General features: G+C 36.3%; 1 protein-coding gene across 1 annotated transcript in view; it reads right to left on the reverse strand.

Moving 5' to 3' along the window:
• Positions 1–514: 514 nt before the first annotated feature.
• map4k5 (mitogen-activated protein kinase kinase kinase kinase 5) overlaps positions 515–12,063 on the reverse strand; it is a 155,957-nt gene continuing 144,408 nt past the window's right edge. The window contains exons 28-32 of the mRNA XM_063048484.1: positions 11,968–12,036; positions 8,825–8,917; positions 6,611–6,681; positions 4,661–4,716; positions 515–3,542 (exon numbers count right to left, since the gene is read on the reverse strand). Of these exons, the coding sequence (XP_062904554.1) occupies positions 3,455–3,542; positions 4,661–4,716; positions 6,611–6,681; positions 8,825–8,917; positions 11,968–12,036 (377 nt within the window). The 3' untranslated portion in view covers positions 515–3,454. The remainder of the gene's footprint in view (positions 3,543–4,660; positions 4,717–6,610; positions 6,682–8,824; positions 8,918–11,967; positions 12,037–12,063) is intronic.

Raw genomic sequence — 12,063 nt, forward strand, 5'->3', positions numbered from 1 at the left:
AAAGTTGCTATCAGAAATGTCTATACAACCTGATCTGATCTTTGTGGATAATGTAGTTATTTGATATATACAAATATATCTAAATCATGGAATGGTCCCTGATGTACACCAGGACTGTTCAGTCTGGTAGGAACAAAGACATTGAGAGATCTGCTAGTTAGTTTGGAAAGAGAGAAAAGAATCATGTGCCGTCTGTATTATAATTTATTTATGTAGGAGATTGGTGACCATTTAGGATGACCTTGATGTTCTGGTGAAACTGAAGCAACTCAAGGGCTTTTAATTGTGTGGGGAGAATGGAGGTGGAAAAGTAGAGTGACAACAGAAAGGAGCAATTGATAATTGCAGCTTTCAAAGATGGAGAGATAGCTGGCTGATTAAAAACTAGGTCAGGATACTCCTGGTGTCATGAAAATTAGGCTGATGTAGAGTTGGTGATTGCCAGGCTGATCATGTAGCAGCTTCAGGGCAGTCATAACAGGCAATGTAAACCAATGCTGGGAGCAACCAATAGTATAACTTTATTCAACTCAGATGCACATTTTAAAATCTATTTTTGACATCAGAAGGAATATAGGGGTAAAATGCAAGGTATCCAACAGCAAATGATAGAATGGATGGTCAAAAGCTTAGCATTAGCTTTTTACTGTGAACATTTGCAAATCAGAATAAGATGCTGGGCAGCTTTCATCTTTCGTGACCCTTCCAAACCTCTATTCTAAGGGTGTAATTTGCCATTATCCCAATAATAGTGAAAGTTCACTGTGTGCAATTTGGTGCTAATGCATCCTTCATTACAACAATATGTGTTTCAAAAAGACCTTCATTGGGTCACACCAAAGTGTTTTACAGCCAAAGGCATAAAAGGCACTAAATATACGCAAATCCTTTTTCAATTTCAACAACAGCTTTTGATCTTGCATTAATATTTTATCATAGTAAATTACAATATAATGAGGTCATGCTCTTGAAACCAGTTGAACAATTATAGTCCAGTCCAAGGCAGTAACCATTACAAACAGGAATCATGCAAGTTGCATTGTATCATACAGAGCTGCACATATACAGTATCTCAAGCAACATCTTTAAACTCTTAAGGCAGCCTTTTTAAGGAGAGCAGGAACTGGGAAAATCATTTGCTAATCCTTATTTGTTTAAAAAACTCTACTTGTACTTTCCTGATGGTTAAGTATCCTGACCTGATTTCCTTAAATCAGCATATTTTAGTTAATGTATATACAAACATTATGAAGCGTGTATGATATTCAAAAGATTCAAATGCATTGACATTCACAGCATTTCTAAAACAAAAGACATCCTCATCTAATTTAAATTCAACATGTAACATCACAAAAAATTATCTTGGCGGGAAAAAGCAGTTCAATATTTTTCATTTTATAGTACTTTATTGATGGCACAAATCTTAGCTTAAATTAATCCAAATATAAAATTGACAGTTTTTAAAATTTACACTGAGGTGATATAGGGATAATGATTAGCTGGAGAAAACAAAGGTGCATATCTGTGAATGTTGTTCTTCCATTTTGCAGTTTTTGTTTTTAATGGAGTAAATCTGTAGAACACTCAACTTGATTTCTTCCAAGCAATTAGCATTAGTAGGAAAACAGTAAATTATTTATCTTTAAAATCTGAAAAAATATCTTCCCGATAAATGCATCGTAAAGCTTATAAGATCCTTAAAATAAATATTTTAATTGATAGAAATATTTTAGAAATGAGCCCCAAAATGCTGCTCAAAATAATTATCCTCAGAATCTATCTGAATATTATCACCAAAGAAACTTATTACCATTCAAAACACTTAATGTGATGTCATCCTTTAAACGATCATTTTAAGGAATAATATACAATGTGGCAGATTGGTAACAATACTAGCTCATACAGCATGTGACAATACTAAAAATACAAGCAAAATATTTTTGTAATTCAGTTTGTAAACTTAATTATTCAAACCACAAAAGTTATAATATTTTGGTGAAACATCATGGTGTATAACAGCTAGATCAGCAATAGGGAAAAAGTAGAAAAACCAGTAATGAAATTCACACAAGCTTTTTTCTACACAAAGTTATGTTATGTACTGCTTGTGATATTAAAATAGAACAGCTTTCTAGTGCTAGTTCACTTGAAGCAAATATGAAACAAATTTAGAAGAGCATTGAATACTTTATTGTACATTATTTACAGATGCTTATTACAAAGTATCAATTCAAATTATTTGGCTATAGTGTTACTGAATTTTAAACAATTTGGTAAGGATACTTAAGAATGAAAATACGAAAAATTCACTGAAATGATTCCAAGATGGAAGTCAAGAAAAAGGAGGATAATATTCAGAAGATGAGGTAGAGTTGAAATGATAACCAAAGATGTTCTCATGTTGGATATTAAACCATATTCCAATTCCAAAGTAAGTAATGAAACGTGATGGTTCCCACACATTTAGGATTAAAACAGCCAGGAGCATTTTAACTAGATTTTTCAAACACGTGTATTTGTCATTAATTTTCACCTGTTTCATCAATACACTATTAATGCATGCGTAAAAAAGCAACTGAAATATACATACGAAGAGATTAAAATGCATGAAAAACACTACTGTGGCATCTATACAGCTAAGCCTTCCAATTTAAAAGTTGTACAAAAAAGTGCTTATATAGTGCCTTTGTACAATGTATAAGAATTCAAGTCTAAATTAAATACTACAATGTGCTTATGCATACAAACAACTTAGAAAGAACACTTTCTCCCTTATAACCCCAAACAATGCAATTCAAACATGACAAAAAATTATCATTAGCTATTTCCCCCATGAATATAATTTTTTAATACCACTGAGATTAATAAATAAAGCATTTAAATATTCAGTTTAACGTTATACTATGGCAGAAATTTTAAAGCTGTACAATCCCGCAGCTGATGCCTTAAAAAAATTCCTATAAAATAGTTACACTATTCTGTAAGTAGATTTAGATCACACAGACAAAAAGCAGAATAAAGTATCAAACTTTGATGCAAGGCATTTACAAAATAAAAAAAGCAAGACCTTTGGGAAAAGTATTAGAAAATGTGGCACTTGACAAATATTTCTGTCTACTTTCACTTTGTAAAATTAGAAATTATATATTTGTTATGGTTTACAAAGTTGCAGCTCGTCAGGGATTTTATGAAGCACATTAGATATGACAGACAAACCACACAGTGGCTGAATATTTTAATAAGCCACATCTAGCCACCAAATTTACTCGCTTTCTTAGGAAATCTATCTCATGATAGAATTGAATACAAGTCAAAAGTCCAATTTGTCAAGGCCAGGGCCAACTTCTACTCCCATTTTATAATTCTCTCAGCAGTGAATCTTCATTGTTTGAAGCTGTTTTCTGTTTGCTCCAATTCAAGCAGCAGTCCCTGTGATTAAGTTTCTTGATGTTGCTTAGTAACTGTTTTCATGGCCAGCTAGGATATAGAGATTGCTGTAAGCCATAGGATTATCTGTTGGTCGACTTTCTAGAACTACAACTCTGAAATGAACAAAACAAAATTCCACAATTATTGCTTTATGCTGCTATAAAAAGTAATGATATTTCTAAAACATGATGGCTACAATCAATATTGTTGAAGTTCAGTTTTCCAATCACCCTCTACAGTTGTAAAATAATTAACCTGTTATTTCTTTCAAATGTGGAAAAAGATGCACATCTTGAAAAAGGTAAATCCATATTTTCCACCTGTCTATAGGTTATATATAAGATAATTGGCATATATTGAATTAGTACTGCGTGAACCTAACCTTAACAAGAGATAAAGCAAGTCTGAACTTTCAGATTTTCTCTTTGGAAATTTCTGCATTATTTACTACTCAAAGGGTTCTCAATTCTATATGTAACAAAATAATAAGCATGTACTACAGCCTGATGTAACCCGTTTTCTGAAGCAACTCAGAACACTTGACACCACTATCAAATTTAGCCACTAAATGTCATGATAGTGTATTAAACACAGGAGCCAACATTCCTGAAAAAAAAATTGTGTTCTACCTTTCTTGCTCAAGTATGTATAATCATCATTCAGATGAATGTACTTATGTATCCCACAACTTCAAATCCTGGGAATGCCAGCAACTTCACACAAGATCCACCAACAAAGTGCAATCAGAAAATCTCTGGTGGAACTCACTGAACAAGTTTGGGGTTTCCTTACCCTGCAGGACTCCTGAAAAAAAAATCACTGGAACTTGTGCTGAAAAAATACCACCAGTTCCATGGACAGCTGCTTGGAAAATTTGAGACTCTGTGGACCTACAGGTGAATTTTGAATCAACTGAACTCCTTACAAGTACACCAGAATGTGATTACAAATCTTAAGAGGTTACGATTAAAATAAATTGAGATGTATCCAAGTATAAAATAAAATGTAGATTTAGAATGAGAAAAGATGTCTGTAGTAATTGATGTTCTGGGCCATGAGAGCCAAGAGAGATTAAATACAGAAAAGGAAATGTTTCACAGGTTGTTTTCTTTCTGAGCCTAGTATAAAGGTCTTGGACAGAAATCTTTTTTTTTTTTACATACTACCAGTAATATCAATAATGTCTATATGCAATATTTCAAAGACCAATATGTACAAAAAAAAATCTTACCTATCAGATCCTAACAGATGAAAAACTCTGCTTTTGTCAGATATCTCCTGGGTGACCTGAATTGAAAATTTGGAGGTAAGTAACATTTCTAAATTTCAAGTTAAATTTTACATTAAATTGGTTATACATAGACTGCAAAGATGCTTACAGGAGCATTAAAGATAAGACTGATGTTATATCACTTGAGTTTTGTAGGAGCAAGTCCTTAAGATCATAAGACATAGGAGCAGAATTAGGCCATTTGGCCCATCAAGTCTGCTCCGCCATTTAATCATGGCTGATGCTTTTTTTACCTCCTCCTCAATCCAATTTCCCAGCCTTCTCCCCATAACTTTTGATGCCATGTCAAATCAAGAACCATCTATTACTTACATTTGAAGCTTTTAAGCAAAAACCACACTTTTGTCACCAAATCACACAATAAAGTTTAAAAGATATGGTATTTATTTATCTGCTGCAAATGTCATGCTCTAATCATGAGTGTACAAATGGTTAGAAATCAATTTGTTCCTCTATCGCCAGGCATCAATTGTAAGTCATTAGTGATTTAGTATGTTGTGGGTATTTAAAAATAGTTTTCTTTCAGAACTCTGAAGTTTATTTTGGACAAATTCAGCCTACTTGTTGGGTTTTGTTCAACAATGCAAAATTCACATTATATTGAAAGAGGTGTTCAAAAGTGAACACTTTTGGAAATTAGGGCAAGAAATTTACCAAAACATATGGGGGATATACCATACACAAAGGCTTGAAAGCCACTGGAATAGATCAAGTGTGGCTGTAACCATCTTTGACATTATTACGTGTTTATATACCTGTTACTCTAAAGTGTAAAATCTGGCCATTAAAAATTTAAAATCATATATGCCACAGGCCAATGATTATTAATGTAAAATAATTACAAACATGATAAAATCTACCTCCCCTTAAATTTTCAATTCCCTATTCAAAAGCAGTCACATTACATTCCATTTACTGAAAAAACAATCAAAATATCAGTGTTCTGAATCTGATGCCAATATTCAGTCTGTTTATTGTTACTAAGGAGCTTGTTGATTGTTTACATTTCAACACCTTCCTTAAATGTTCTGCTGACATTACTTAGTGCCAACTAATCCCATTTGTACAAAAGGTTTTGTTATCCATATATGAATCTGTTTCCAAATTTCAAAATGTCATTCTTTGGGTTTGTGTAATGTGTACAGCAAATAACTAATTGAATGATTCTGAGAAAATGTTACTTTATTAATTAAACCAATAGTTAATCAAATAAGAATGATAAACATCTGCACATACATTTTAGATAAGGGCAGTATAAAGCAGAGTTATGATCTATCTCCACATTAGAAGGTGATCCTGTGTCTAAGGGAAAAAGTAATTATTTATTATATAGGTGGCCTTATTCCGGCCGATCTTATGGCAGTATTAATGCTAGTTTTTCCAGTTCTCAAATGTGGGGTAACAACCATTGTTCCAGTTTATGTGCTCAAAAAGTTAAGTGTTTATGAAAAAAGTCAAATGCTTGTAGTTTTTAGATAATACTATTTTTACAACTTTTAAAATTGTGTTTTAGACATTTCAAATTTAAGATTTAAATGAATCTTACACCTTTTACAAGGTGTAAGAGTGGGTAAAGTTTAGGTATCTGTCATAGTTATGGAAATTTCAGGTGTAGGACTCATTCAAAGCAGATTATGCTGTTGGAATTCAGGACAATTCATGTCAGGACGATACATCACCCTTGAAAAGAAATTTTGGGCAGCGCGCTCAGGCTAGTAAGATCTGGTATGCATTAGTTCACAACAAAATATCCACATTTATGAGTGAATCTTATGTTTGTACATATTGATTAGGGAAAACAAGTTCAGACTGGACATCAGTTGAAACAGAGTAGGTTAGGAATAATTATAATTCACATGCCAGCAGTGCATTTAATGAGAGAGGACTTACTTCGTTTGACTTAAAGCTTTTGCCCTGCATACCATGCTTCCAGAAGGCCAGTATACTGTCCTGAAGACACACTGAAATAGCACATATTAGCATGAAACTGTGTATTAGCATTTCATAAACACAAGAGTTTCTGCAGCTGATGAAAATTCAGTACAAAACACAGAAAATGCTGGAATCGACATTTTGGGCTGAGATCCTTCATCAGGATTGGAAAGGAAGGGGGAAGAAGTCAGAATATGGTACGGGGGTGGGGGGGAGGGAGGGGAAGGAGTACATGCTATTAGATGACAGGAGAAGTCAGGTGGGTGGAGGAGGGGGAGGGCGATGAAGTGAGAAGCTGGGAGGTGATAGGCGGAAAAGATAAAGGCCTGAAAAAGGAATCTGATAGGAGAGAGGACTATGGAAGAGAAGGAAGGAGGAGAGGCAACAGGGGGAGGTGATAGGCAGGTGAAGAGAGGGGGGGCTAGAATGGGAAATGGAAAGGGAAGGGGAAAGTGGGGAAAAATTGCTGGAAGTTAGAGAAATTGATGTTCATGCCATCACGTTGAAGGCTACCCAGATGGGATGTAAGAAGTTACTCTTCCAACTTGAGAGTAACTCATTATTGCAGTCGAGGAGGCCATGGACTGACATGTCAGAGTATGGATTAGAATTAATATTATTGACTACCGGGAAATCCTACTTGTTGCAGATGAAGCAAAGGTGCTTGACCAGTCTATGTCTGGCTTCACCGATGTAGAGGAGCCACACTGGGATCACCAGATACAGTAAATGACCCCAAAAGATATGCAGTTGAAGTTTTGCTTCACCTGAAAGGACTGTCTGAGGCCCTGAATGGAGATGAGAGAGGATGTGAATGGGCAGATGTAGTACTTCTTCCATTTGCATGGTTAAGTGTCAGGAGGTTGATCAGTGGGGAGAGATAAATGGGCAAGGAAGTCACAGAGACTGAAAGCAGAGTTGAAGGGAGGTAAAGATGTGTTTGGTGGTAGGATCCCACTGAAGATGGCAGAAGTGGCAGAGGATGATGTGCTGGATGCAGGGCTCATGGAGTGGTAGGTAAGAATTAATTTCAATTCTTGTTAAAATGGCATGAAGATGGGGTGAGGGAGGATATCTTGGGAAATGGAGGAGATGAGGGAAAGGACAGTATCAACAGTGGAGGAGTGAAATCCTGTTCTTTGGAGGAGGACATTTCTGATATTCTGGAAAGGGAAGTCTCATTTTAGGAACAGATGCGAAATGAAGGAACTGAGAAAAGTGAATGTCATTTTTACAGGTGACAGGGCAGGAAAAGGTACAGTCAAGATACCTGAGAGTCAGTACGTTTATAAAAGTAGGTAAATTCTGTTTATTCTTGCTTGTCCTGCTGAGTTCTTCCAGCATTTTGTGTGTGCTAGCACTTAATATTTGGATTTGTTAATATTTAGGTTAAAAGTCTTTGGAGAGTTTTTTTTTCTTATATAATCCTTAACAGGTATATTTAAAATCTAGAGTAATTTCACAATAACAGAAACAATTGTGTTTTCTTTTATAATTGATAACCTAATTACATTTATATTATTTGAATATCTAACTTTCAAATCAGAACATTTTGAATTGTTGAATTTTATATCATTTGCCCAACATTTAGCTAAAGTTTTCCCACATACAGTAGTTCCACTTTTACAACACCCTCTTTCTCCACTGAAACAGCTACTTTTAAAAGACAAAATTATTTTGTCTTCACTGTTTTTGCAAAGGTACTTTGTGTCCCAACATCTTGAATGAAAGTAATTGTCCCCTCTATCCAATTCTGAATAGCGCTATGCTCGCCTTATTTTAACAAAAACAAATTATTTTGAAATGGCACCATTAATTTCAGAAAATATCCTATTACAGGTACCCCATAGGAGTGTTATCAAACAAAATTTGCACCTTAATCTTCAGTAAAACATTAAAATACTGGATTTGGCAAATCTAATTGTTCATAAATAATGGAACTACAACCTAAATGACAATGAATGGTACTTCATTGAATTCTATCCATATTTATAAAACATAAGATCCTAGACGGTTTTTGTTTTTATCCAATTAAATACATCACTTTACACTTATTGGACAATTCCAGCTGGCCTCTACCTACCCAATTTACCAGTCTGATTTAGTGATGCATTCCAAAAGCTATTAAAAAAATTCTACATTTGTTTATCAAAAGTACAGCAGCTCACTTACCTACTGATTCAATGCAGAAGTCAAAACTTAACTCTGATGCTAGTTTTTTGCTTGACTTCAATTTTCCATGCAGATTTACAATTTTAACATTTTCTGAAAATAAAATGTTAGAAGTTCCACTTTAAACACAATTATTTGACTAGTAATGAATAAAGCTGTTGTCTGACAAAGTAATCTCTACATGCAGAGGCAAACTGTCAGCATAGAGACACATCCTTAATCCTTCCTCTAGACTCTGATCCCAAGAATCACATCATAGATATAACTATTTATCAATAATTGGTGCTATTTGTTACCCAGTAAGAGCCTCAAAACACTAACTTTGGGTGTCTGCATTCTATGTCCTCAGAAGCTTTTAGACAATCCATGCGAATTACCTTTTATCAGCAAAGGTGTTTCAACATTTAAAGGGCCATGAGTTACTATTTGTGAAACACAAAATACTGAAGTAAACAATGACATTGGAGCAAGTCTGTCATCAATACCCAATCTGAATTGTGGCATCCAATTTGCTGGCCTCCTTTTAGTGCAATAACCACTCTGGCGTTCCTTGCAACTCAAGACTATTTGTGCCCAATCCAAGGCAGTCTCCCAAAGACAGTTCTCTGCGATCCTGACCGCAGTTTACATATTGCCAAAAGCTGATGGTAATCGGGCACCCGAGATATTGAATACTGTCATCACCAAACAAGAAAGAGTCCACGCCGATTCATTTGAAATCATAGTAGGGAACTTCAATCAGGCTTGTTTGAAGAAATTTCTGCCCAATTACCATCAGCATTACCATCATCTGCAGAACCAGGTTTTTAAAACAATAGAATACTGCTGTACTACAAGGAATGCCTACCGTTCCATGCCCAACTACACTTCAGGAAATCTGATTACTTGGCTAGCCTTCTCCTAGCTGGATATAGGCAGAGGCTAAAGAATAAGGCTCTAGAGATGAGGGCAACAAAAAGGCAACTAAGTAAGATACAAGAGGTCCAGATATAATCTCCAGAAAGCCACCTCATCAACAAAGTAACAATTCTGGACTAAATTGAATCACTACAGGAAGCTCAACAGCTATGGCTAGGCTAGAATGCTATTACCCCTTACAAAATGAAAGCAAGCAACATAGGTGACAAGAAGGTTTTGCTTCCAGATCAGCTCAAAGCCTTCTCTGGTCACTTTGACTATCAAAACATGGAGGAAACTTCATGAACTGCCACAGCCCCCGATGACCCAGTGATTCCAGTCTCTGAGGCCTATGTGAGACCATCCTTTAGGAGGGCGAACCCACAGAAATCATCTGGCATCTGGCCCAGTTGGGGTAATTGGCTGGGTACTAAACACCTGTGTTGATCAACTAGCTAGGGTGTTCACTGATATCTTTAACCTCTCATTTTAGAATCTGAGATACCACTTGCTTCAAGCAGGCTTCAATTCTACTGGTGCCTAAGAAGAACATGGTGACCTGCCTCAATGACTATTGTCCAGTAGCACTTACATCCACTATGATGAAGTGCTTTAAGAGGATGGTGATGAAAGATATCAACTCCTGCCTATGAAACAACTTGGATCTGCTCCAATTGGTCTCCCACAGAAGATATCATTTCATTAGCTCCTCACTCAACACTGGAACATTTGGCCAGCAACGATGATACATCAAGATGTTATCAATTGTAGCTCAGCATACAATACTATCATCCCCTCAAAACTAATCAATAAGCTTCAAGACCTTAGCCTCAATACCTCCCTGTGCAATTGGATCCTTAATTTCCTCACTCGCAGACCCCAATCATTCTGATTGGCAACAACGTCTTCTCCATAATCTCCAAAAGCACAAGTGCACCACAAGACTGTGTGCTTCACCACCTGTTCTATTCACTTTATACTTATGACTGAGGCTAGGCACAGTTCAATGCCATATTTAAGTTTGCTGATGACACCACTGTCATTGGCCAAATCCAAGGTGGTGACAAATCAGTATAAAGATGGAAGATTGAAAATCTGGCTCAGTGAAGCCAAAACAACAACTTCTCAATGTCATCAAGACCAAGGAGCTGATTATTGACTTCAGAAGGTCCTCATTGGGGGTTCACACATAGAGGGTCAGTAACTTTAAATTCTTCGGTGTTATCGTTTCAGGGGATCTATCCTGGGTCCAACACACAAGTGCAATTATAAAGAAAGCACAGCAGTGCCTCTCCTTCCTTAGAGGTGGGCAAAATTTCAGCATGACATCTAAAACATTGACTGATTTCAATAGATGTGTGGTGGAGAGTATATTAACTAGTTGCATCATGGCCTGGTATGCAAATACCAATGCCCCTGAACTGAAAATCCTACAAAAAAATACTGGATATGACCAGTTCTTCACCGGTAAAGCCCTCCCACCATTGAGCATATCTACATGGAGCACTGTCACAGGAAAGTAGCATCCAATATCAAGGACCTCCACCACCCAAAGCCATGCTCTCTTCTCACTGCTGCCATCATGAAGGGACAGAAGCTCTTTGATGTCACACTCAGTCAAGGGCAGTCATTCTCAACTTAGCTCTGGAATTCAGTTCTTTGGTTTTTGTTTAGACTGAGGTCACAATGAAATTTGGGGAAGGTGGACCTGGTAACACCAAAACAAGGCTTTAGTGAGCTGGTGAACAGTGACTATGTGCTGATTGATTGCACTGACAATGACCCTCTTATTACTAAGTTTATCATTGATAGTAGACTGATTGAGCAGTAATTAGCCAGATTGGATTCATGTTGCATTTTGTCACAGGGCAAACTGGGCAGTTTTCTACATTACCGGGTAGATTCCAGTGTTGCCAAGTACTTAAGCAGCTTGGCTAGTGGTGCAGCTAGCTCTGTAGCGTGTGTCTTCGAACTACTTTACTATAGATTTAATACCAGCTTTACTTGGCTGACTCTCAACAGAAGGCCAACGTAGTGTACATAAGTGAGCTGGCTATTGAAAAATGAAGTCCATCATCCATCTTGCACAGATAAACAGCTTAAACAAATGAAATGCATGGCAACCACCTAGCTCCTCAAATTTAGTGCGCAAGGGTGATAATAGGTCAGGACAACATAAACAGGATAAGTAGAAATACATGACAGAATTTACAGAAGCTACTCATAGAGAAGAGAGAGTTACTTACGATCCATGCAGACAAGAACTGTATCCCTTTCCAACTGGGTTACATGGATGGTATCTAACTGGCAGGTGGCTAAAAACAATAATGCAGGCAATTAAA

Source organism: Mobula hypostoma, chromosome 1, assembly GCF_963921235.1.
Source record: "Mobula hypostoma chromosome 1, sMobHyp1.1, whole genome shotgun sequence".
NCBI classification, from domain to species: domain Eukaryota; kingdom Metazoa; phylum Chordata; class Chondrichthyes; order Myliobatiformes; family Myliobatidae; genus Mobula; species Mobula hypostoma.